General features: G+C 43.9%; 1 protein-coding gene across 1 annotated transcript; it reads right to left on the bottom strand.

The window, feature by feature from the left end:
* Positions 1-285: 285 nt before the first annotated feature.
* Positions 286-26,954, bottom strand: WNT1 (Wnt family member 1). The gene is made up of 4 exons (XM_089508378.1): positions 26,851-26,954; positions 17,452-17,705; positions 4,911-5,176; positions 286-774 (listed from the first exon to the last, which is right to left on the bottom strand). Exons 1-4 carry the CDS (start codon positions 26,952-26,954, stop codon positions 286-288), a joined length of 1,113 nt encoding a protein of 370 aa, XP_089364504.1.

A 26,954-nucleotide genomic window follows, 5' to 3' on the forward strand; every position in this document is an offset into this window, starting at 1 on the left:
CCTACAAATTGTGTTGCGTCTTCACACAGACTGTGGACAGCAGAACCTTGGAGATATTTTGGTGGGGAGTTGGGGGGTTGCCATAAAGAGACCACCTCCTCCCTGGGCCAACAGAGGGCAGAGAAAGGTGTGAAGAGTGTGTATGTTATGTGTGTGTACACAGGGGAGGTAGGAGGGCTGTCTTGATGGCAGGACTTGGGTGCATGGGGAAAGCCTTCTATCAAATAAGGAGTGCTTCTGTTTTTCCTGAGGGAGGGGATTGTCCTTCACTTTCCCTCCCCTTGCTCACAAGCACTCGTGCAAGACATGCATGTTGGTGCAGTTCAAGCAGCTGACATGGCAGCACCAGTGAAATGTGCAGTTGCAGCGCTCGGTGACCCGCTGCATCCGGGTCCGGTACCCCCTCCCGCAGCACAGCAGTTCACAGCCGTCCAGGGCTGGAGATGAGCTGTTGCAGGAGCGCCCAGCTGTGCCCACTGTGCCCGTCTTGCCACTGTAGGTGCAGAAGTTGGGTGATTTCTCAAAGTAGACCAAGTCTACTGGTGAAGGAGGTTTGTGGGCCGGGTTCTCTGGCTCTAAGTGGTGCAGCTCCACTCGGGAGGCCCGGTTGCTGCCTTTGTTGCCATAGATGACCCGTGAGGCACCGTCAAAGCGGTCCTTGAGGAAGTCTCCCACTGTCCTGAAGGTAGGCAGCCGCATCCAGCAGGTCTTGACTGTGCAAGAGCCCGACATCCCATGGCACTTGCACTCCTGGCGCATCTCTGTGAAGACAGTCTAGACAACAAGAGAAGGAACACAGAGGCCTGTGAGAGACTAGAGTAGACACCAAGAGCTTCCACCAGAGCTTGCAAATGTTATTTTTACTATTATTCTACTATTTTCTTTTGCTTTTACTACTATTTTACTTTATTCTTCCTGCTACTTTACTATACCATTGTACTACTTTTTTGCAAAACTTACTGTATACTGGCTACCACACTGTACCTAGATGCTTGGTTTCTAAGCCTGTGTATGTTCTGAAGTGCATTGACCAAGATATACCAAGATGGAAACCAGGAAGTCCATGGTTCCAAATCTGCCCTTGCCACAAACTACCTGACCTTAGGTAGCCTAGTATGAAGATCCCAATACTGGTCTACCTTGCAGCTCTGATGTAAAGTTTACTGGCTATCATGCATGTCAGAGTGTGCCACTTTGCCCCTCCAGACATTTTAGTCTATAGTTCCAACCAGCTAAAGCAAGCATAGCCAATCAGAGATCATGGAAACTGCCGAACAGGCCCACAGTTTTCCACCCGTGATGAACATGAAAGTGCTTTGAACAATCTACAATGCAACATATTCTTTGGCCTTATTCTTGCCACTGAGCAATATGCCCAGAATTGATCTGGATGGGTGGCTAAGGCTGGCTATATGTGTCCCTTAGATCTGTTGGACTGTGACTCCCAGTATTCCCAATCATCAGTCATGCTAGCTGGGGCAAAGACGAGTTGAAGTCCAACAACATCTGGGAAACCTCCTTTTGTCCAGGATGGTTGTGCTGCTACAGCTTGCCTGTTGTTCAGCCTGGTCTCCCTTCTGTGCTCTGCTGGAAAGCCCTCCTCTCAGGAGGCCCATCCCCCCCCCCCATTGCTGCCTGCCTTGCAAATGGGAACTATTCCCCTGGCGGACAGTGGGGCCCTCTCCCACCCACGGAATGTGGCTTCGGCTCTCCAAGCCCACAGCTTTCTCTTCCAGAGTTTTTACTGCAATTAGAAGAATTGGAACCATTTCCTTCCAGATGTGTAGGAGCCCACATGGCAGCCGGGCGTGTGGTTCTCGGCTTGGCTAGCATGCCTGGGGCTTGCCTGCTTAAGGATGCCTCCCCACCTTTTTGCAGGGAGGGGTCTTCCCACCCCCACAACTCCACTTCTCCTGTACCATTACTGCCAGCCTCCTTGCCCTATTCCCTCCTTGCAAAAGCAGTCTCTTCCTTGCAGAAATGCAAGCAGGGACATAGGCTTCCTGACAGAGGAATTCACACACATAGATATACATGTCAGCAATGCAAAGTGCATTGCTGTCCACTAACATGTGCAAATATGTCTTCATTTGCCCAGTACCTCTTGGCACATATCTGTTCATAAATGCAGGGGTCTTATCCTGAGATCAGGCAGACACGTTTGAGACACTTTTGACAATGACAGCAGAAGCAGCTTTGAGCCATAGAGCACAATTCACAGGAAAGTTGTCCTGCACCCAACCTCACTGACAAGATGAAGATCTGTGCAAGAACACACTCTTGTGTAAAGGGGTACAGCTCCTTTCCTTTCCATGAGGCCCTAAGAAAATGGCAGAGTTTGGCAGATTTACTCTTTTGGGAGTACAGTTGCCAATGGTCAAGGGATTCCGAGCACTGTGGTCTCAAAAAGTACTGTGCCAAGCTCTGTAATTGTGCTTGCTGTTAAATATCCTCTTGAATGGATAAAAAGATCAATTTGGATTTCCTGGCAAATAGATTTAAATCTCACAAAGCCTGATTTCTGGGAGCAAAGTGGGAGAAGTGGAGGAAAGAAGCTCCCAGTGTGAGGTGACTGATTTATTGGGAGAGACGGTGTAAAATAGTTTTAGACCTTTAAAGAGAGGAGGATGTAAATTTAAGAACAAACATGCTGGTAGCTGTTTAAAGAAATTGTATTGATACTAGAGGAAGTAGGCATGTTGTTGTGCCTGGTGGCGCAGTGGTTAAATGCAGCCACTCACTCACAAACCATAAGGTTGTGAGTTCAATACCAGCTAGGGGCTCAGGCTCGACTCAGGCTTGCATTCTTCCAAGGTCGCTAAAATGAATACCCAGATTGTGGGGGGCAATTAGCTTACAGCTGTAAACCACTTAGAGACTGCTTAGCTAGTATTGAAGCGGTATATAAATGAAGTTGCTATTGCTATTGTTGTTGTTGTTTGGCTTCAAGTTGTTTCCAACTTACAGTGGCCCTTAAATGGGGTTTTCTTGACAAAGGGTGTTTGCCTTTGCCTTCCTTGGAGACTGAGGGAGTCCACCCAGAAGGTTTCCATGACAGAGTGAGAATTTGAACCCTGGTCTCCCAATATCTAGTCTAACACTCGAACTACTACACTATGCTGGCTCTTAGGAAGTGGATACTCTAAGGGTATTTTGGAGAGGGGACCACCTTTTCCCAACCTGCTCCCCAGATGCATTAGAGTATAACTCCATCTGTGGGTGATGGGGATAGTAACTCAACACATCTGGTGGGGTCCAGGTTGATGATGGCTGGTTTAAATGTATATATCCTGATAAGGGATGCAGTGGCTTAGTGGTTAAAGACGCCAATTCTGATGATCATAAGATCGGAAGGGTGGCAGTTCGAGGCCTCAGTGCTGCATGATGGGGTGAGCTCCTGTCACTAGTCCCAACTTCTGCCAACCTAGCAGTTCGAAAGCAGGCAAATGTAAGTAGATAAATAGGTACCACATTGGTGGGAATATAACAGCATTCAGTGCAGTCATGCTGCCACATAACCACCAGAGCAGTCCTCGGACAATGCTGGCTCTTCCACTTAGTAATGGAGATGAGCACTGCCCCCTGCAGTCAATTATGACTAGACATTCATATCAAGGGAGAACAGCCCTCCTTATTCATGGTTTTTTTATCCACAGATTCAAGAATCTATGGCTTGAAAATATTCCAAAAAAGTATAAAATCCAAATAGTAAACCTTAAATTCCAAATAGCAAACCTTGATAAGGGAACCATTTTGCTCTACCATTATATTTAATGGGACTTGAGCATCCGTGGATTTTGTTATCCACAGGGGATCCTGGAAGCAAACCCCAACAGATAATAGGGTCTCACTGTACTTTTACCATTACCTTTATGCTGATAATAGAAATTTCTTAACCAAGATGAGGGAGCTGGTATACTTGGAGGCAGAAAGGAAACAGATATCAGAAGCAGGAGTGGAAGTAATGCAGCTCTCCAGATGTTCTTCAGTTGTAACTCCCACCAGCCCCAGCTGGCATAGCCAATAATAAGAGTTGGTGGGAGTTACTGTCCAACAACTTCTGGAGGATCACAGTGGCCTAACCTTGTTTTAGAAAACAATAGGCAACTGGGTAGACAGACACATGACAGAGTTTCATAAAGTTATTACTGTTGTGAGGAAAATGAAAGCAAAGGAGGAGAAAATATCCCTCACAATACAAATATTGATTGGACATTCACTTTTTTGCACAATGTTTCATCAGTTTATGAAGTTTGCTCCTGGGAGATGTATTGCTGGTTACTTGCTTAGATAGCTCATAAAGAGAATTGGGGAAAATAACAGAGGATACGTCTGTGAAAGATAGTGTGAGGAAAATTCAAGGTTCAAAGCAGTGTACATTGGAATGCTATTGCCTTCATGCCTTGCTTGTAAGCTCTTTTGATGCATCTGGCCAGTCACGTTGGGAAACAGGCTGTCCCCCAGCCAGTATGGCCAGTGCACACAATTATTTTTGTGTACATTGCAATCAGCCTAGACTTGACTCTGAGAGTGGGGTGGGATGGGAAGACACTGAAATATTCAAGAAATCTATTCAATAGATAAAATAGGCAGCACAAGTCAACTCCTGTTGACTTCACCATGTTACAAAAGTTATGTGAATAGCATCTTCCAGTCTCCCTCTCTTTTAATCTCTCTCACTCTCTCTCTCTCTCACTCTCACTCTCCCTCTCACATATATGTCATTGCCACACACAGAACTTAGAAGAGGTCCTGTTTTGGAGCACAACCCCCAGAATTTTGCAGCCACCACGGCCACTGGTCATACTGATTGGAGGACTGTGGGAGCTATAGTCCAAAAAGTACCTCTTCCGATCTCCCTCTCATACAGAGACACTTTGATGCACACTTATTGGTCCATAGATTCTTACCAGACGTCCTGCCTCGTTGTTGTGCAAATTCATCAAGAAACGCAGATCCCGCCCTTTCTCATTGGAGTCAATGAACTCTCGTCCAAAGACCCTGCCAAAGTCAACGTTGTCACTGCAGCCACCCCAGTGCCAGTCCGGACCACCTGGGCCCCGCCGGCGGTAGTCACAGGTGCATGATTCAATGGAGCCTTCAGAGCAGGAGCGGGCCACCGAGTGTGTAACCCCAGCACTAGTGATAGCAAAGATGAAAGCAGTTTCTCGACAACCTAGGAGGAGTGAGAGGTAAGGAGAGAACAACATGGCACATCAGAGTGCAGCATCAAGCACTACACCTTATGAGACTCCACACAAGTACATCCAAATAAAGCCCACTCCTCATGTTTGGATCTACACTATTATTAGCATGTGTGAGCAGCAACACCTTCTGCTGAACACCAACATACATTGAGAATGGAGGCACCTTGGAAAGTGAACTGTTCAGAATAAGTCCCACTTCTGAGCCAATGTTAGAGGTTTCGTTTTTGGCACAGTCTACCCCAAAATACTTGTGACCAAGATATCTAGAAAAAGTGTTGTCTCCTTTATATACAACCATTCAGCCTTTGAGATGTTTAAAAAAGACCCTGTGAGCTGTCTCATGACTAATGGATTGCCATCATGTCACATCACAAAAGCAGGCCTTCTCAGCATTGGCATCACACACTGAAACATCTGCCCATAGGATAGTTCAGGAAGAAGAAAATGTGACAAGTGTTAAACACCTTCTGAAAATATACTTGTTTCTGCAGTATTCCCTTGGCTTGTAAAATTGATTAGGATGCTGCCTATTTTTACTGTTTTATTTTTATGTTGTGTGTTTATGCATGTGTGTGTGTAAAAATAATGTCAGTTGTGGTTTTTATAGCATATTATGTGTACATTACTTAGGCATGTTAATACAGTAAGTCACATATAAGTATCATAAATAAATATTCAGATTCAGTGTAACCAATTCTTTTTTTAAATGTGGAGAATTAAAACATCCTGTCTCAACAATTGGAAACAATCCCAAGATCTTTCTGTCTATCCTTTGCACTGTCTACAAGACACATCACATCAGCAGGGATGAACCACACAAAATGATGGTGTCCTCCACTACTACTCCTGTAATGTAGTCATCTGTCTGCTAACCTCCTCTCTTACTTGAGCTTTCAGCCCAGATCTGCCATAATAAACAGAGAGACAGAGATGCTCTAAGAAAGGTACTTACACAGTCAATTCTTTTGGAGTAAGTATTCAGGAAAGCAAACCGAAGCACATGTGGATGAAGGTAGAGGAAAGCACCAGATTATGATCCAAAGTGCCTTTAGATCAGTGGTTCCCAACCTTCCTAATGCCGCGACTCTTTAATACAGTTCCTCATGTTGTGCTGACCCAAACCCATGAAATTATTTTCGTTGCTACTTCATAACTGCAATTAAATAGGTGTTTTCCAATGGTCTTAGGCGACCCCCATGAAAGGGTCATTCGACCCCAAAGGGGTCCTGACCCACAGGTTGGGAGCCACTGCTTTAGATCTTTGTCCTGTCCTGTCCTGTCCTGTCCTCTTCTATCCCAATTATTTATTATTTCTGTGAATCTGAGAGTTTTAAAGTGCAAAGGTTCTGCTTAGGTGATTGTAACATAACATGACACTGACACCAGTAAACACAAATGCATGCTTGTCACTGAGAGGAGGGACGATGTAAATAATCTGGCTGAACATGCAACAGGAGTTGCTAAAACATGATGCAGCCACTTTGAGAAATGGGGAACCATCTGAGAACCACATGTATGCCACATTGAGTTCAAATGAAGAATGAAAATGAGTAGTGTCATCCTCTCCAAGAACAATTTTCCACAGTGACTATTACCCCTTGTTATTATAACTATGGATGGACACATTTATCGCATTCTGTTCTACTCAAGCTTTCCAATGTTAAGTTTGTTTTGTCTTATATCAACATTAGTTTGCATTTTTTTAAAAAACACCCAAGGGCACATGAAAATTCATACTTAGTTTGATATTCATTTGTCTTGATACAAACTTTTCCTAACATGCACATTTTTAAAGCAAATTTCCTTCATACAATCAGTTTTGTTGCCATTTCCAGTATTATATACAATTTTTGTATCAATAGGTGGCCCTCCATATCCACAGATTCTTTAACCATGGAGTCGACCACCCACAGCTTGAAAATATTTTTTAAAGAAAATTCCAAAAAGCAATCCTTGATTTTGCTATTTCTATATAAAGGACACAATTTTACTGCCTCATTGTGTATAATAGGACTTGAGCATTCACAGATTTTGGTAGCCACAGGAAGTCCTGGAAGCAAGGGCCCACTGTATTATGACCTGTGATCTGTATCACTATATTCAGAAAAAAATATTTCTTTATCATTGTGTTCCAGTTTGTATGATGAGGAAGTGTACATTTGATAAGTTCCTTTTAAGAAATAAACCAAAGAAATTGCTCAGCCATCCCTGATGATAACTTGCGTAGCATTTGGTAAGAAGCGGCCCCCAAAATTTTCTTCTCCCAGCCCAGCCTCTCATTCTTGTTTTATACAGAGTCTATTAGATCATAAATCTTCTAACAGGGTTATGCTAGTTTGTCCAGTGGTTAGAAATGACAGGTGTTTAGGGAAATCACGCTAAACTACTTACAAGGAAGTAACACCCCCCTTGAGTACAACACACACACATCCCTGAGTACAACAGTAAACCATTTGAGTCATCATACTTAGGATTAGAACAAGATGCATACTGTTAGAACAATGTGCAGTGTTAGAAAAAGAACAATGCATTAGCTGCTTCTTTACCAGGCATAGAAACTGACCAGGCAAGCCTCCAGATATTCTTTGATTGCAGCACCCAGCATTCTTTACTATTGGCTTATGCTGGCGAGGGCTGCTTGGAGTTGAAGTCCAACAACACATGGCAGGCTACATGATTCCTATCCCTGCTCTGTACAAAAAGTAGCACTGGAGAGCAGTTGCTTAAGTGCTAAAGGCATTGCAGTAATCTCTACCTGTGAAATACAGGCTGATAATGAAAGGGGTGCATTTGCTTGTGAAGCTCTTGGGCTCCCCTACAGGTGTGACAGGGCATGTGCCATCTTTGACCAGTTACTGTGTATACACTCATTTGTAAGGCTAGAAATTTTTAGTCAAAAAACTGACTCCAAAAACCTGAGCCAACTTATCCACTGTCAATGTATGTACTATACTTGAACTCTTATTTAAAAAGGAACCATTCCCTGGTGAAAGTCAAGACTGTAATCTGTTCTGGAGGCACTGACCTCCCTCTGTTCTCTCATCCATCCAGCCTTTAGGATGAGCACAAACAGTTATATAAGCCTGGTGGAATTTTGTAAATTCTTTGGCATCATTTTCCTTTTCTTCATCCCTTATTGATTATATGCCTCTAGGTTTTACCTTCAACTTATTGATGGGTCATATAAAAATCCACAATTTTGGCCCCAAAACCTGCCCTCAACTTATACATGAGATCGGCTTATAGTCAAGTATATATAGTAATAAATGGCAATCAGTCTAAGTGGCCAACACACTTTATGCAGCCACCTTCTATAAGACAATGAAAACAAGATGGATGTTCTATCTGAAGGGAAAAGATACAGCATTGGGGACCAGCTACAAAGGAGACAGAAGAGCAAGTATGTTTGGGTTTTGTTGCATATCTCTGAATCCCATCAATGCCCTCACACTGCTCTTTTTTCATATCAGTTTGCAGGACTTTTTATGTCTTGCAAGAATTTTCATGTGTATTTTCTTTTCATTTTTAAAAAAAGTGTGTGCATCGGTATGCATTTTTAATGTTCACATTTTAATGTGTTTTCTCCAGGAACATTGTTTTTATGCATTTTTCCAGCTGAACATAGTTTGAACCACTTGTGCTTTTAAAAATATAGATGTGCAATGTTGCACAACCTATTTCTCTGAAACACATCAAAACCCTCACAAATGTGCACTTTGCAGAGGCAGGGTGTGAGCATTATTTCCTTGTCAAGAGGTGACACTGGGTACCTTCATGGAATCTTTCATCAAGAATTTCAAACCCAGTGAAATCCCAGAGCTTGGGGAAGTTTCTTTTTCAAACGACAATTCCCCATTCCCCAGCTGGTGGCAACCCTCGCCAGGGAACTGTGGGAGTTGTAGTCCAAAAAAGCTGTTTCCCAAGCCCAGCCTTGCTTTGGTGGAGCATCAGTCATCTTGGCTAGACTGCCGAGATGATAGGTATCTTTCTCTAATGGCTGCAATCCAACACCCTCTTAGCGTAGCATAAATAGCTACACCCAGAAATATGCCACACAATCCCCCTGCAGAACAGCAACAATATGCAACAAGTGTCAATGGTTAAGTGCCATGGCACAATGCACAATATAGGAGATACAACCACATCTTGTCATGCATCATGTGCAGTTTGTAAAGACAGAGCTCAGATTAACATGCTGTCTGCCCAACTCCACTTCTGCTGCTATCAGCAGTATATGCCAGTTGTGCAATGGTGATTTACACTGCATGACTCACACATGTTCTTAACAGGATCCTACCCACCGTCTCCTTCTTTCCCTCCAATCTCACTTGGCATGGTGCTAAGTGTTGACAGTTTGTTCCTACTGTCTACTTGTAAATCAGCTTAGTTAAATTTTTAGGAATATTTAGGAATGAGAAGTTTACTGGCACAGGGAGCTGGACTAGATGATCTTTGTGTATGACACATGATTTTCTTAATTTTAGGAACCATTATAGGAAGGGTTTTATTGAGGCTACAAATTTAACTCCCCCTTCCCGTCCCTAATCACACATAGGAAGCGGATTGTCTCTGTTGTCTCCTCAGATTCTCACAGTATAAATAGCCTTACAATTCTTCACAAACATAAACCTTCACCAAGTAAAGCATCCCAGTTAAGCTGATGTACTAAGTCATCAGTGCTATAAATATCATGGGGACTAAGGTTTGCTTCGTACATGATGGTGAATGACTGTCAAGCATTATCATCGTTTCACATTATCTCCTGAAATATCCAAAGTACAACAGCCTTAGTTTACAGTCCAGTCAATACTATACAAAAGTGGGCAGAGGGGAGATGAGGAGGGAAGAGGAAGCCACCAAGAAAGTGATTTATTAAAATTTATCTGCTTAGATTCCACTGAACTATGGACTGGATGGTTAGTTATTCTATGACTACTGTACTGATACAATGGGAATGAGAAATATCCAAGGGGAGGATGAGCGTCACTTAATGTAACAAACCTTACAAAGCAGCTACAGCCTTTGGAAAAGCCTTCCATTGGCCAGAAAGAGAGACACTGCTTTAACTGCCACAGTTCAGTACTATGGAATTCTGTGATTTTTAGTTTTCTGAGATATTTAGATTTCTCTCTCAGAGTTCGGTTGCAACAACAGCAACAATATTGATAACAATATCAGCAGCAACAACAAAAACAACATTTATGTATAATGCCCTTTGGTGGAAAAGTGTGGGACATCAGAACAAATACAAAAACAATAAAAAGATAACAATAAACCACAAATCCCAGGATTCCACAGGATGGAGCCATGACAGCTCAAGTGATCTCAAACTGCATTAATTTTGCAGTGTGGCAGAAGCCCTAGTCTCACCATCTTAGTTATGTTTGGTAAAATTACAATAGATGGCCTTTTTGGTAGCAACTCCTATTCAGTATCTCTTGCACGGGGATCCAAACTCCCTCTCTGTGATGTTTCCACAGCAAGCCAAAACCTTTCTATTCAAATAGGCATTCAGCAGCTGACTACCTAACATGGTCAGTGGACTTTAAATGGAAGTGCTTGTGTTTTAAATATTTTACTGCTTATTTATTATCAATGCTCAAGTGGTGTTTTAAAATAATTTCAACTGGTGTTTTAAAAGTATAATTAATTTGATTAATATTTTGATATATATTATTGATTCTCTTTTTATTATAACCTTTTTAAAAATTATGTTGGAAACTGTTTTGCATCTCTGGAAGAAAATATATACATTTTAAAAATTAAACAAATATACATGTCTACCGAATTCAGTGAGGCAAGTTCCTAAGCAAATATTTATGAGTGAAAACCTAAGTACTGCAATGTTTAAACATGATGTCTGATTCACTGGGAACATTTTTTTTAATTGAGGAATGTTAATTCACTAAATGCTGGTATTCCCTTTAAAGAGGTCCATCCATGGTTGCTTTGCTGGAAAGAAAGGGGAAGGGAGAGCAAGTGGAGGCATATTAGAGTAAGAAAGTCTGAGAGTTTGTGGGAAAGGAATGTCTTTCCTCTTCATATCGGGGGTGAGGGGGATAGTAATAATAACTTAACTATAAAATCTAAAAAAATACATGACGCCTGATGTACAAATCCCAGCTGTTAATTTGTTAGGATATATGCTGTACTCTGTTTCTCTGTTGATCCCTAAAGTAAACTTGGGTTTGCTTGGTTTTTGCATACAGGACCTGCATGGCCAAACTGCCTTCTCAACATAATGTGAGTGACTCCTGCCTTTCCAAGGTTTTCTCCCTCAAGAACACATTTCACCCTCATGGTGAAACACTGCTTCCTGATCAAGAGGGGGCAGAGGAGATGAGAGCCATCACGCTCCATCTCACATATAATAATAATAATAATAATAATAATAATTTGTTTTATTTATATACCGCTATTCCAAAGATCATAGCAGTGAACAGCAAGTAAGCTAATTAGCAAGTAAGCTAATTTGCCCCCAACAGTCTGGGTACTCCATATATCCAGGGTACCAAGTTTCAGAAGGCTATCATGCATATATTTTTCTGGTTCATTTTTCACCCTGATGAGGGGGGTTGGCGACCCTCTTCTCACATCTTCTTATTCTGGTTATTACCTACCAAAGGCAGTAACTGTGGGTTGGCTTTGGTAATTCTCCTGCACAATGAATGACCTTTGATGCCAAAGGAAATGAAAAGAGTACTATCCTGTAAAGACTTTGTACTGTCTTTGTCTATTCCATTTTGTATTGTTTCACTGAAGAAATAAAACTGTTATAGCATTATTTCCCCACTTTAATTGCTATAAATGCCTCCTGTGGAATTCTGGGGTTCATAGTTCAGAGGCTTAAAACCTCTCTGGTTGAGAATTTGAAATGCCTCTCTCTAAACTACAAATCCCAGGATTCCACAGGAGGCAACCCTAGCAGTTAAGGTGAAATAATAGCGCAGTGACAATTTAGTGTGATATTGACCAAGGTCCAAAACACACTGCAGAAATAATCCAGTTTGAGACTGGTTTAACTGCCCTGGCTCAGTGCTAGGGAATTCTGGGAACTGTAGTTTTGTCAGCCATTTAGCTTTCTCTATCAGAGAGCTCTGGTGCCGCAATAAACTACAATCATCAGGATTCCCTAGCACTGAGCTAGGCAGTTAAAGCAGTCTCAAGATGGATTATTTCTGCAGTGTGTTTTGGATCCAAGTCTAAAAAATGGTGGAGGATGGAGCTCAAACAGGCTTAGAAGGCCCACAGTCACTGGCTCCAATATTCATCTTCACACGTTGTCCAAAAAGTGTTGTGTTCTTCCTCCTACCTTGTTTTATTGAGATTACCGCTGATATCCTGAATCAAGAGACTGGGCACAAAGATCTGTCTAGGCAGAACTACACCAAATCTCCCCTCTCAGTACCTGCAGAATTTGCCTTCCTTCTGCAGGCCACCCAATAAGGTCATATAGTAGTCAGAGAAGAAGGAGAGGCAGCAGATGAACAGCTGGCTATGTTCCTATAGCCAGCTACACAATGATAAGGACCCCTGAAAGGTCCTGGAGAATGATGTGCAGACAACGCTAGGGACATAACCAGTCAATCCACAACTATTCCTTTTTCTTCCCTAGCTAGTACGTTATCATGAGTGTGTGCATTTGAGTGGAGAGGGTAGGTGAGGTTTTTGGGGGGTGGGGGGATAGCTGATGCATAAGAAGGTAGTGAATTCCTCCCTCTACAACAGTCAAAAACAATATATGTCATAAGCAGGATGCCAGTCTTTGCGAGTGTATGTTTTTGCGGTGCTAATCTATTTCTCTGTTCCATACAGTTGATTACTTGATTGGTACTGTTTTTACAAGATTATTGGTTTTTTACCTATCCTCTTAGCTGCCATGATATGTCAGTAGGACAACAATGACAATAATCACCACCACCACCATTCATCTTGAGCAAGCTTAAGTTGCTTCACTGCCTTTGAAATCAGTCAGGTTTAAGCAGACAAGCTGTGTAAAAGACTGAAACACTAGATCAGGGGTTGGCAACCCCTGGCCCATGGGCCGGATGCCGCCGCTGCCGTCACTGCTGCCAAGGCCGCTGCCTCCTCCTCCACCTCATGAAGGGGCCCCCCAGGGCCCTTGCGGCCCCACACCTCTCTCTCCGGAGGGAGGCCTGGGGCCGCACGGGCCGAGAAGGGGCCCATGGAAGCGGCCTGCCGCCTCTGCAGGCTCCCCCCTGGGCCCTTGTGGCCCCAGGCCTCTCTCTCCGGAGGGAGGCCTGGGGCCACACGGGCCGAGAAGGGGCCCACGGAAGTGGCCTGCCACCTCCGCGGGCTCCCCCCATGGCCCTTACGGCCCCAGGCCTCTCCTTCCGGAGGGAGGCCTGGGGCCACACGGGCCGAGAAGGGGCCCACGGAAGTGGCCTGCCGCTTCCTGGGCTCCTCCACGGCCCTTGGAGCTCTTTCGGCCGAAGGGAAGAGCTGAAGGGAAGGGCCTGGGATGGGTGCCCAAGCCCTTCCCTTCGGCCTCCCTCCCCTTCGGCCAAAAGGGTCCCTTGGAGCCCGTTCGACCGAAGGAAGGGACCGAGGAGGAGAGGGCAGGCATACTCCTCCTCCTCCCCGCAGGGCTTCGGTGGAAGCTCCGCCCCTGGCGTGCGGCTCCGCCCCCAGAGGGTGGAAGCTCCACCTCCCCCCCGCTTTGGCCCCCAGTTGTCTGAGGGACAGCAACCCAGCCCCCGGCTCAAAAAGGTTGCCTACCCCTGCACTAGACATTCCTTTTTTTGGAACTAATAAGGTTTTGCCACAAGACATTTTTTTCCATTTTTGATGCTGAAAAAAAAAGTTAATACTGCTACCTCTTAGAAAATTATCTTAGTTCTAATTAGCGTTGCCAGAATGAAAGCTGGAGAGGGCTCCTGTACCGTTAACGGTTGCATTGAAGAGGGAGTTTCAGCCAGTGTTGTTTGTTGCATCACAAAGAACAGCTGCTGAAATTCCCCACAACCATGAAAGGTACAGGAGTCCTCTCCAGTTTTCAATCTGGCAACCCTGGTTCTAGAACTTTTTGAGAAAGAGGAAATAACCTCTGCAACCTCTGGGTAGGGCAGAAGCTTCAGAAAATCTTTATTTCGTCACCAGACTCAAGTTCACTTCTGCCTTGTGAGGGAGGAGATGGGTCTCATAATCTCCTCAGGAAAAAAAGTACTGAAACTCTCTGGATTAATAATAATTAATAAACCTCTGAGGGACAATTCTGGGATCTGGCAGGGACATACCCAGGGTTTTGGGAAGGGGGGGTCCAAACTAAGTACCACCATTATAAAGGGGCTTGGGTGCAGTGGCACAGTGGCACACACCATTCATTTTATCTAACGGAAGGGGGGGGCGGACCCCTTGGCTACGTCCCTGGATCTGGGACCATTAAACTTAGATTTACTAAGGTGGAGCCATGCCAGGTTATATTAAGGTTGGGTATCGCTAGGTGACCTTACATGCTTTCAGTCTCAGGGGAAGGCAATGGCAAACCTCTTCTGAACAAATCTTGCTAAGAAAACACCATGATAGGGTCACCTTAGGGTCGCTATTTGTCAGAAATAACTTGAAGGCACACAACACACACACACACAGAGATCATTGACTGACTGACAGGTTTGGAAGGGATTTCCTTAAAATTCCCCAATATTGTGAGCATACACTGGACAGTTAAGTCACAAAGAGAAAAGAAGAGGGGAATGTGATCCACTAACCAGATCTTAGTGCAAAAGGCATATACTGAGATATATTTTAAAAACTCTGAGCCCAAGAATTTCTTTCAGGAGTATAATCTATGTGTGTCATTTTGTTGTCACTATTGTTAAATGGCTGTATACCCTCCAATATTTCACAGTTAAAAACCGGGACACATGTGGCCAAGCAGCTTCAGAACATGGGCAAGATGGCAAACGTTATTAATGAAGAAGAATGTACAGTGTAGGAGAGGCTGCAACAGTTTGCTTTTGGCTGGGTCTACAGGGAAGGATAAGACTTCCCCCTCTCTCCAATGAATTAATGAAATATTTTTGCACTTAATTTAATTTTTTGCAAAAATTAAAGTATGCTGAGGACAAAGGGGGAAAGGAGGAGGAAGAGAGAAAAACCGGGACATTTTAAGAGCAGTGGGAAAAGTGGGATGACAGAGGGTTAATTGGGACTGTCCCTGTCAAATTGGAGCACTTGAAGATTTATGTCACTAGAACTCAGAAATCTTTGCCAGTCTACCCAGTGATCAGTCAGTAGACCCAGATTTCTCCTTTGCCAACCCCAGCCTTCCAACAGAGGCTGTCAAACCAGCTCTGAGGCTGGCCAGCAAGTTGAGCCTTGCTTAATTTTAATCATAGAGCAGCAGTGTTGTGAGCCCTCAGCACATTTCCTGTGGCCACCACTCTCTGGAGCTGTTGACGATGGTGGTTCTGTGGTGAATGGGCACACACACATGCCATTCTGCAAATCACCATTTAGGAAACGGAAAAGAAAAAGAGTCAAGTCATAAGATGAGGGAAAGAATGGCAGACAGGAAGAGGGATGGCATGAAACTTCTTTGGGCTTTATTCAAACCTTTATAATTCTTTACTGAGAAATACACTATTGTATCTTTCTCACTTCAAAAACTGGGAAATAGAAAGCAAACAGTGGTGTATCCCAAAATGTATTTTAGTCTCCTTGTGTTATTTTCTGAATAGTACTTTCCCAGAAACATCTATATCATAATATACCTCTTTGCATTACTGCCAAGGTTCCACTGGATCACTTTGCATTATTTCCTACACTATAAAGATTGCACAGAAAATTCACTTGGCCTGATGTAAAATTCACTTGTCACTTAAAAGAGAGACAGGGGATGTATGGCCCTTGATATGTTTTTAGGCTGCAGCTCCCATGATCCTGCACAACTGGCTTTCCTGACTAGGGATGATTGGAGCTAGAAAGCTACAGTTGCCCAGCCCTGCTGTAAGGCATGATGAAGAATACTATCAATTTACGTTGGGACTGCAGAGACATACAAACATTTGCATAGCGCTTGGGGATGTTCCTTTTTGGATTACAACTTCCAGGTGCCCCCAGTCAGTATGGCCTGGTATTCTTGGTCAGGGCCAAGAAGAGACATAATAGATGGGAGAGGGTTCAGAGTTCGGACCCTGGGGGCCTGGGCAGTGAAAAAAGCAGCAAAATAAATGTTATCTCAAAATAACAGAGTGGCTATAATGTCTGTTGCTAAACCTCAGCATATCTAATCCTTCTGTAAGGACCCAAAATTACAATTAATAAGTTTCAGACATGGCAAAGCAAAACATATATTTAGTTTGTAGGAAAATGGGATGAGAGGCAATGATAACACATTTTGCAACAGGCCCAGTGCCAGCTCTCAGCAGCCCTGATGATAGGTGGTGTATTCTGGGCACTGCATACCCATCAACATTTCACAGATGACATGTGGCCAAGCAATGTCAGAGTGTGGTCAAGATCACAAAAGTTATTAATGCAGAAAAACAGACAGACTAGGAAAGGCTGCAGCAGTTTCATTTTGCCTGAGACTACAGGGAAAGCCAAGACTCTACTCCATTTTCTTCTCTCCCCCTGCTGAGTTGAGTACAAACTATTTCCGCACTTTGAACTCAGTTTGCAAAAACTGAAATAAGCTGAAGATAAAGGGGGAAAGTGGGAGGAGGAAAGAGAAATTGGTACATTTTAAAAGCAGCTGAAAAAGTGGGACACCAGAAGATTAAATAGGAGTATCTCTCCGAAATTAGGACAATTGGTGAGCATGTTATTTCAGTCTGCTGATTATTCTGGTTTCCTTTTTCTGCACCCTTTCCAGTCTGAAATATTTTTTCCAAGTGCACCAAGCAGAACTGTAACAGAATTCCAGATATAGCTGCACCATGGGTATTTAATACTGGCATTTTTTTAAAAAAAATCTTTTCTAATTAAGAGGAGAGAGAACATGGGATATTTTAAAAGCAGCTGAAAAGGTGGGATGACAGAGGATAAATTGGGATGGTGTCTTCCATATCAGGGTAGTTGGAAGCTGTGGGGTTGTAGCCCCCAAAACAATTTCCCCCCAGCTCTAGCTCTTTTTTCAGCTCACTGAATAACCTCTTTTTCCAAATTTTCTCACAACCCTAGTCCAGCACTACACTCAGCCCAGAGGAACAAGGAGATGCTCATCCCAGTAGCCCTCTGTCACCACCTCCATCCTTGTCTCCTTCCTCTGCAACCTACTTACCTCTGTTGACAATCTTGCCGAAAATGTTGGGCCCAGGAGTGGTGGGGCAATTCCAGCGCCGGTTACGGAACTGCCACTTGCATTCCTTGATGGCACTCTGCAGGCCGCTGCTGATGCTGTGGAGGATGCCCGGGTTCTGTCGGATGAGCTTGCGCTGCTTACGGCTCAGCAGCTGCAGGGAAGGGTCTAGCACCAGCTGTACATTCTTGGAGTCAGTCAACAGGTTGGTGGAAGAGGCCACATTGATGATTCCCCTGGAGGTGAGGTGAGGGAGCAGACAATTGCAAGAGCTTAAATACTAGGCATGGTAGACCAAAACTTTGAAGTCTTAGACAAAGCTTGCAACATTTTTGGGTTGAGAACACCCAGGATCCCAGTGGAGCCACAGTCTAAATTAGTAACTTTTCCTCTGATCTTAAAATACAGAATGCACCCCTCTTTCAGATTTTGTTATGCAAATTGCTCAGTGTGAAATTTCAAATTCTACATTCAGATTTGAAACAAATTCTTTTTATTTTAGAACAAGAGATTTTGAGTTCACATTTGAAATGTATTTAGATTTTCTTTATGGTTTTGGAACGTCTCAATTAGCAACAACAACAACAGTTTACATTAAAAAATTGTGCTCGATTATATTAAAAAAAACTGCACTCAGACATTAAATCTCACAAATATTAAATCCTATTGCATGGTGACTGTTGCTTGCAGGGCATGCTATATATGACATTGCATACCAACTATTAATTTGCATAGAACTCTCTCACTTCTCTAAATATATGCCTGTGCTAACATCAGATACAGTGGGCCCTTGGTATCTGCTGGCTGGGGTTTGATTCCAGGACCTGCTATGGATATCCAAATCTGTGGATGCTCAAGTCCCGTTAAATACAGTGACACAGTGACCTGCTGTCCCTTATATAAAGTAGGAAAATCATGGAATTTATGTCTTTTTAAAATAATTTAAGTCATGCATGTTTAATCCATGGGTATAAAGGGATGATTGTATTTTTTGAATATTTTCAAGCCATACATGCTTCAATCAGTGGATAAAGAATCTGTGAATCCAGAGGACCAACTGTACTTACAGAGGTCCAAAACACACACCACAAATAATCCAGTTTGAGACCACTTTAACTGCCCTGGTTCAGCGCTAAGGAATCCTGGGAATTGTAGCTTGTTGTGACACTAGAACTCTCTGACAGAGAAGTCACCCCAAACTACAGTTCCCAGAATTCCATTGCACTGAACCAAGTCAGTTAAAGTGATCTCAGGCTGGATCATTTCTGCTTTGGACCATAGATAACATCGCATAGATATTAACAGTTAAAACCCATGACAGCCAATAAAACCAATAACGAGCAATAATAACAAACAGCAGAGCAAAAAGAGATAACAGATAAAACTCATTATCGAGCAATTTTTAAAACTTGGCAAAACCAAGACAGAAATTAAAAGTTACAAACAACCTTACTTTCTAAAGCACCAGGGAAATCAACAAAACCTACCAGAGAGAGAGTCTGGAACCATTAACCCCAGCTCTTTTTAAAGAAGAATAGATCTTTACAGTGTGGTGGAACACAGATACCAAAGATGGAGTTTGAAAGGTCTTCCAAGGCTAGAGGTTCCAGAGCTTAGAGACAGCCACAGCGATGGCCCTCTAACTAATGCTGACAGAGCACCTAAGAGACCTTCCATAGATGATCCAAATGAACAGACATGCTCATGTTAAATGTGAAAAATAAACAGACCAATGTTAAATATTCTTACATGTCAATAAAAAAATAAGGGGACTTATATATGGCACTACTCTCAGAGTCTCTCTACGATCATTTTAAAAAAAAGTCAATGCACCGATGGCTTTCAAGGACCAGTAGCAGTGGGTCGTAGAGATGGCGTTTTAATCCAGTTATTAAATAGGAGAAGAGCAGAGTGTTCCCATTTTTAGCCAGACTCGACCGCAAAATATCTGGAGCACAGCCAAAAGGAGATTTCATATACATTTGAAATCTGGTGCATTTGGCATGCCTCACATGTTATATGGAACGAGTGAGTTAGAGAATTTCCTTCTTCCAATTAATTTCATCAAAAAGGATACCAAGAATACCAAACCATCTAGGGAATGCCACTAAAAACACACTGGCCACGTGTGGCTTCCTAGACCAAGGGTGGGCAACTGTGGCAAGCTCAGAGGGCCAATTTTCTGCCTTACCCTCCAGACTGCCCCACTTCTGCTTTTGAAAAATTGATACGTTTTTTAAATGGTTAAAACAGTCCAAGGAGACACTACAATCTATTAAAAAAGTGAATTATGATCCCTGCAGGCTTCCATCAGTGACAATTCACCCTCCCTACCCTTTGGTAAGAGATAGGGGAGCATGGACATGCCAAGGATCCCCAAAACATCCTTGCAGGGACACACTCTACTCACTCTTGCCATAGTCCAATTTACAAACATTTTAGCAGGATCAACCCAAATAGGAGAATCTGAAACACAACCTCTCTCTCCCTTCCTTCCAATGCTCAGCCTGCTCCTATGCTATAAGCACCAGCAGCTGGGAGCACATGCTAAAAGCTCCAGTCACCTTCCCTAACCTGATGCCCATCAGGACTCTGACTTCTGTTGTCAAGAACTGTATCATTTCCACTGCCATAGAAAATGTTTGGGGAAGGTGAGACTTGCGGTCCAACACATCTGGAGGAAGCAGATCCAGTTTGGAGGAAGGCTGCCTAAGCAACTAATAGGGGCATATCTGCAGGGAGCCAAATTAGGGTGTTTTGCATGATTTATCTACTCCCTAGGCCAAGGCCAACTGCAGTCTTTGCACCGGTGCATGTATGGGGGGGGGGGGTGACAATGAGGGTGTTGCTCACAAATAAGAATTCTGCCTCCCCCATGAAATTTGTTCTTCACTCTCCAAATTTCTAGCTGTGCAGTAACTTAAAACTTCATTTGGGCCTTTAAAAATTTAAGTTTAGGCATCCAAAGAAAGGAGCAGGGAAAGTTACCAAGGGAATGTGAACACAGCAAATAGAAGAGTTCTAGGTGTGAACTGTGGTGTTTCATTCTCTGGAATGCTAGAAATTTGAGGACCGAAAGAAAATCTCCCCTTCTACCATTTATAATATAATCCTTTGTCAGAACAACCTAGAAAGAAAGTAGTAATGGTGATGGTGATGGCGGTGGCAGCTCTGTGCCTTCAAGTCATTTCTGACTTATCATGGTTTTTTCTGGGGCTAAGAGTAAGTTGCCTAAGGTCACCCAGTGGGTTTCCATGGTTGAGGAGGGAACTGAACCCAGGTCTCCAGAGTCATCGTCCAATGTTGAAACCACTGTACCATGATGGCTTCCTATTTCAGTAATTATTGTAGTAGTAGTAGTTGTTGTTGTTGTTGTGTACCTTCAAGTTGTTTCTGACTTACAATTTTTGATGAAGGTGATCTGGATCCAAAGTCTGTTGCCCTTGGCTCTTTGAAAAACTGGTTTACGTTGTGTTTTTTTCAGCAGGATCTAAGTGCAGATGTTTATAGAATACATGACAATGACTGTGTATGTATGTGTCTCCAAGCCACCTGTCAACCTTATGGATTTCATAGTATTTTTTTAGGCAAGAAAGAAGTGGCTTTGATTACTCTGTTATTATTACGAATATTACTACTAGGTTGGAGTCAAAGTCTTTGTTCAACCTAACAGCAGAAAAAGTGGCAGCACCAACAATAGATCCACTTTGTATATACTTGGGGGTCTACACATCAGGCTGCACCCAGGAGGATACCGCATAGTCCTGGTGCAAGAACTTCTCTACACTGCGGTTCTCAGTTGTAGTGCCACTTGCCACTTGGGTCCTGGGCATCATGGGGAGAGAGAACCTCCTTGGCAGGGACGTAGCCAAGGGGGGGATTCTTGGGGCCCAGACCCCCCCTTCCGTTAGAAAAATGAATGGTGCGTGCTGCTGCGCCGCCGCACCCAAGCCCCATTATAATGGTGGCACTTAGTCTGGACCCCCCCCCTTCCTAAAATCCTAGCTATGTCCCTGTCCCTGGCTGTACCACACATTCAGCTTGTCCTGACACATTTTGAGAGAATCCACATACAAAGCAGATGCCCCTCGCAAAGCATCTGTATCAATGAAATTTGTGGCTGAGAGGAAAGGAAGCTGTGAAATGCTGTGGACTCTCCCTGTGGGTTGCACTTCCACCAGAGGTCACAATACACCATTCCTGGCAAATCTCCTCTCTCAGAGCATTTGGTTAAACACAAGTTTCAGCTGTTAACTGATGTGGCTGCTACTGGTGGTCATTTTTTTTTTTTGTTTCAAATACTGGTGTTTTAAATCAACTGAAACGAATAAAAGTAAATGGGAAGAATGACAAATAAAAGTAAATGGGATGCTATTTCCCCCCTGGTTGGCTGTGAGCACCCTTCTTCAGTATTATGTGATAGTAAGCTGCTTAGTGATGCTACAGGATCGAGACATCAATCCGTTAATTATTTTGTAGATTTGTTAATTTGGTTTGTGCTGTTTGGTTGATTTCACTTTCTGGTTACTAACTAGAAACTAACAAATCCATTGACTGATAGAATAATTATCTGCCGATAGCATTTCATCAAATGGCTAACTGATATATTGAAATTGTCAAGGTACTGCCTGAAGAAGTGCGGCCCTCAAATTTGCCACATATCTGGCCCAGACCATTTGGATAGGTAGAGGAGTGTCTGAAATAGAACCCTTGCAGCCATCTCTCTCAAAACAAGTGTTCAGAGTATCTAACAGTATTGAAGGTACTTTCAGGAAACTAAAAGTGCAGCAATGTTGTAGAAATAATGGATTTTGACACTACTTTAAGTGCTGTAGCTCTATCCTATGGCACCCTGGGGTCTGTAGTTTAACAAGGTTTTTAGCCTTCTCTGTCACAGTGCATTGGTGCCTAACAAAACTACAAATCTCAGGATTCTGTAGGATGGAGTCATGGTAGTAAAAGTGGTATCAAAATGCATTATTCCCAGTGTAGATGCACCTTAAGAAAGCTGTAATGTGGCCGTGATGTGGGCACAGAGTTTATTCCCTCCCTTAAAAAGAAAGGAAGGGAAATATTTTCATTAGTGTTTTCTTCTGGGTCAGCCCAAGATGTTTTGCTGCCTGAGGCAGAACATCAATTGATTCCATCCACCCCACTATCACCAATGGTACCCAATGATAGATATGTTATTTTGACCAGTGAAGAAGAAAATCGCACACAGAATCCCTGTCCGTAAAAATAAAATAATACTTTAAACAGCTAGCAAGTCTCCCCACATTTCATGACAACCAAACCCTTCTGCCTGAGATGGCAGTATCATGGTAGGGCCACCCTGTATCAGTATCAGTATCACTCAGTATCATGGTAGGGCCACCATGCAGTCAGTGTGGGAAGGGAGCAAGAAGTGTACTTTTAAATGGCTAGTGGTCTTTCCAGGAGATCCAGAAACCTAACATTTGGTGCACACATATTTAAGATCAGACATACCAATTATTAGACTAATCTGAAACTTGGGCACATTTGCACTAAAAGTTAGGTACTCATATTTACTTCAAAGGAGAGGCCAGAAGCAACCCAAGCTGGAGCAAATCAAACTGCATGCTGTGGAATAGAGTATTCATCATCATCATCATCATCATCATCATCATCATATTTGGGCCATAGTCATTCCACTGCATCTCCAAGCTTGGGATTTGAGTAAAATATACATAAGCTACAAGTATGGCTCGGGGAATTGCAAGCTTCATTTAGTAGCACCAATAAAGACACTTGCGGCCTGGTGGACTCCCATTCTGCTAACCCATGCAAACTGATGCATCAGTGTCAGTAGGATCTTTTTCTAGAGCTCTGAAATTCAGTACATGCCACTCAAGACAATTTTGGTTGCTAGAATGATTTGGGAGGCAATGAGACCCCTGCCCATCTTAAACCCCAGATGCTTTCAAAGCTTTGGGTGCTCTGAAAACATATTCATAGCCCCAAATAATTGGTTATTAGAAAAGCATGATGGCGGTCTATTGGCAAGTCTTTTCTTAGGAACAGGAGGCAAGAAAAATATGTGCCCCAGCAGGTGAGGTGCCACACATCCACTTGGAAAGCTAAATTCTAGTGCTCACACAACCCAAGTCTTATTAAGAACGTCTAAAAAGAAGACATTTCCTTCATCTGAACATCAGAATGGAGGAGCGAGAGAACATGGCATCAGTCACATAAAAGAGGCCAGCAGTCTGTCACAGAAGAAGCCGCAGGGCATGCTGTGCATCTTTGGGGTATGAGAGTCAATTAATTTTATTTATGCTATTTATTTAGTATTAATAGTTTTTTTTTTATTTGTACAGTGTTTAAATTGGATGTAAATAGCCATTGCATAAATTGCCTCGTATCCATTTAAAAATCCCATGCAGATTAAAAAATGAATGGATGCAAGTTGCCTGATTATGTAGGGTTGGTTTTGTTCTATAATTTGTATTCTGTACATTCTGTATATTTTTGTGTTTTATTGAAATGTATTGTAACCCGCCTTGATCCATAGGGAGAGGTGGGATATAAATAAATAAATAATAATAATAATAATAATAATAATAATTATTATTATTATTATTATGAGAGTCAGTGTCTTGCAGTGGCTTGAGCATTGGACTACAACACTGGAGATCAGGGTTCAATTTCCCGCTCAGCCATGGAAACCCAACTGGGTGACCTTGAGTGAGTGACACACTCTCAGCCCAGAAACCCCCATGATAGATTTGCCTTAGGGTCGCCATAGTCAGAAATAGCGCACAACAACAACAAGTTGCCTTGAATCCTGTGCTGGGAGAAATGCAGGATATTAATTGATTAATTAGTGTCCCACTTTGCACCCAATATGGGATTCAAGGCAGCTTCAGTTTGTGTTTATGCAAAGTCTATAGGTTTTGGGCAAATGGTGTGAATCTCTCATGCCCTCTTGACTGCTAAAAGTGTTGGATACTTCAGTACTTCAATACTGGAAGGATAATTTTTCGCCACCTGTGACCCAACAGGTAGAAGATGTAACAACACTTGCAATATTTTGGAATAATTATTAATCAGCACATTCTACAAATGGACTGACATTCAGTGATTTCGCTTGCTTTTACTGAAACGGATGAATACAGATTTCTGGCCTTTCTTTTCCCTTTTTTGCTATACTGCTTGAACATCTGAATGTATAACACAATGCAGGGCCCTAGCCTTCCCACCCCTCAGATCAAATGCTGCTGCTTCCAAAATGCTGTCTTATCCTGAAGGTTGGCTGGGTGTGCTTGACAAAGAGGGACAGGAGACAGGTATTGGACCTGGGCGTATTTAATGTTGAGACTTAATGTTGTTAAGTTTGGATGCAAAAGTGAAGACCAGGATGGTCTCTGTGGGCCCTAATCCAACACTCAAACCATTGCACCATGCTGGCTCCTGGAGGGCAGGGTTGGCATCCCTGCTAGGCATGAAAACCCGCTGGGTGACCTTGGGCAAGTCACACTCTCTCAGCCTCAGGGGAAGGCAAATGCCCTCTGAACAAATCTTGCCAAGAAAGCCCTAGGACAAGTTCATCTTAAGGTCACCATGAGTCAGAAATGCCTTGAAGGCACACAACAACAAGAAGAACAATATGAAAGTATAACCTGCCTTGACTAGCAACCAACACTAGCCATGTAAAAGTAAAATCCCCACTACTCCAGTGTCCCTTCCAAGCCAAGGGTGATCAGACTTGCACCCACAGAACCAGAGACAGATCTGGGCTTTGAGCATGGACCCAGGGCTCATGGCCAGGATGCACTGATAGCCATGGGGCGCACTCCTAGCTACCTCCTCAGCTGCAGTCCAAGCGCTTTAAGAAGAAGGACATTGTTCAATAGCGAATGAGAGGGCATGTCCTCAATAACTTGTCTAAAGGAAGCCTTCCCTTCCCCAGTCACACCTTCAGATCCAATGCCAGGGGCCTTTCCCTGCTGCCTCCAGTGAGGGAGCTGGTAGTAGTAGCCCTCGGGGAGGGTTGCCCCCAGGGATCCCTTGACAGAAAGACTATCCCTTGTTTGTGGGTGGGAAAGGCTGGAAGATGCCTCTTCTTAGAAGGGGTTGGAGAGTTGGGAAGGTTTTCTTTTTATGTAGATGAACACAATGCAAAAGAAAGAAAGAAAAGAAGGAAGGAAGGAAACCAGACAGACAGACAGAAAAGAAAAGAAATCCTGCCTGTTGGGATGGGCCCCTTTCGTACAGACAGAAATGGGTGCATCATGTCCTTTATGAGTGTGGACAATCCCTTCATACTTGTCGGCCCTCTGTATCCACGGGATTTGGGATCCACGGCTGCAACCACCCAGGGCCTGAAAGCACTCCAAAGTAATGCCAGTTCCCCTCCCAATGCAAACCTGGGTTTTTGCCCCCTTGTCTAAGGGAGAGCACTGCGTCAATGGGACTTGAGCGTCCACGGATTCTGGTATCCACGGGGGGTGGCCGGGCTTCCCTGGACCCAAACCCCAGCGGATCCCAAGCCCTACTGCGGGAAAGAGGCGGCCAAGTGGCTTGGGCGCTGGACTCCGAGGGACAGAGTTCGAATCCCGGCTTCCTGGGCCAGGCATCGGAGGAAGGAGAGCGAGGGGAGTCAGGAAAGGCTCCTGCTGCCGACTTCTCTCTTTCAGTCGGTCTCCAAGGGGCTACAAGCTCTCTCTCTCCACATTATTATTATTATGATTATTATGATTATGATTATTACTCTATCCCAAATGCATCTGAGGAAGCAGAATTAAGTCTAGGAAAGCTCCTGCTGTCCACTTCTTTCTTTCCGTGAGTCTCCAAGGGGCTACAAGCTCTCTCTCTCCACATTATTATTATTATGATTATTATGATTATGATTATTACTCTATCCCAAATGCATCTGAGGAAGCAGAATTAAGTCTAGGAAAGCTGCTGCTGTCCACTTCTTTCTTTCCGTGAGTCTCCAAGGGGCTACAAGCTCTCTCTCTCTCTCTCTGGAGAGCTAGTCCTGCTGCTGCCGCCGAAGCCTGGGCCCGTCGGACTCTCTGGGCCTCAGGGGCTGGGATGGCAAAGCCCTCGGAAGAAGACTCCGGCCAGCAAAAGCTTGGCCTTTGCTCCAGAAGTCGGCAGCTAGAACTCAAGCGAAGGGAGGCAGGGAGGGAGGGAGGCGCCGCCGTGTTCCCCGACGGCCCTTCTTGCTCTTTCCCAAAGCCTGCCGAAGCGAGGCCAGGAGGAGAGGATTCTGGGCATGCTGCTTTGTTGGGGCAGCGCCATGCCCAGAATGCCCTCCTCCTCCTCCTCCTCCTCCTGGCCCAAGCGGTGCCAAGAAGGCGCCTTCTTCCAGCCGTGCGGATGCAGCCTGCGGGGCTCCCGTCGGGGCGGACTTACCACCATCGTCCGCTGTTGTTGAGGGCCAGGGCGCCGGGGAGGGAGGAGAGGGCCAGGAGGCCCAGGGTCTTCAGGCCCACCAGCACCAGGGCCACGGGGCTCAT

The sequence above is a fragment of the Sceloporus occidentalis genome, unplaced genomic scaffold (genome assembly GCF_023333645.1).
Source record: "Sceloporus occidentalis isolate IW3139 unplaced genomic scaffold, rSceOcc1.0.p SCAF_1, whole genome shotgun sequence".
Classification (NCBI taxonomy): Eukaryota; Metazoa; Chordata; class Lepidosauria; order Squamata; family Phrynosomatidae; genus Sceloporus; species Sceloporus occidentalis.

What these genes read in the sequence shown, in the direction of transcription:
- WNT1 (XM_089508378.1), bottom strand. Translation starts at nt 26,954, where the DNA reads ATGAGCCCCGTGGCCCTGGTGCTGGTGGGCCTGAAGACCCTGGGCCTC. An exon ending in CGGCAAGATTGTCAACAGAG is followed by an intron (nt 5,177 to 17,451) that starts GTAAGTAGGTTG and finishes CACTCCTCCTAG; the next exon opens with GTTGTCGAGAAACTGCTTTC. An exon ending in ACAACGAGGCAGGACGTCTG is followed by an intron (nt 775 to 4,910) that starts GTAAGAATCTAT and finishes CTTGTTGTCTAG; the next exon opens with ACTGTCTTCACAGAGATGCG.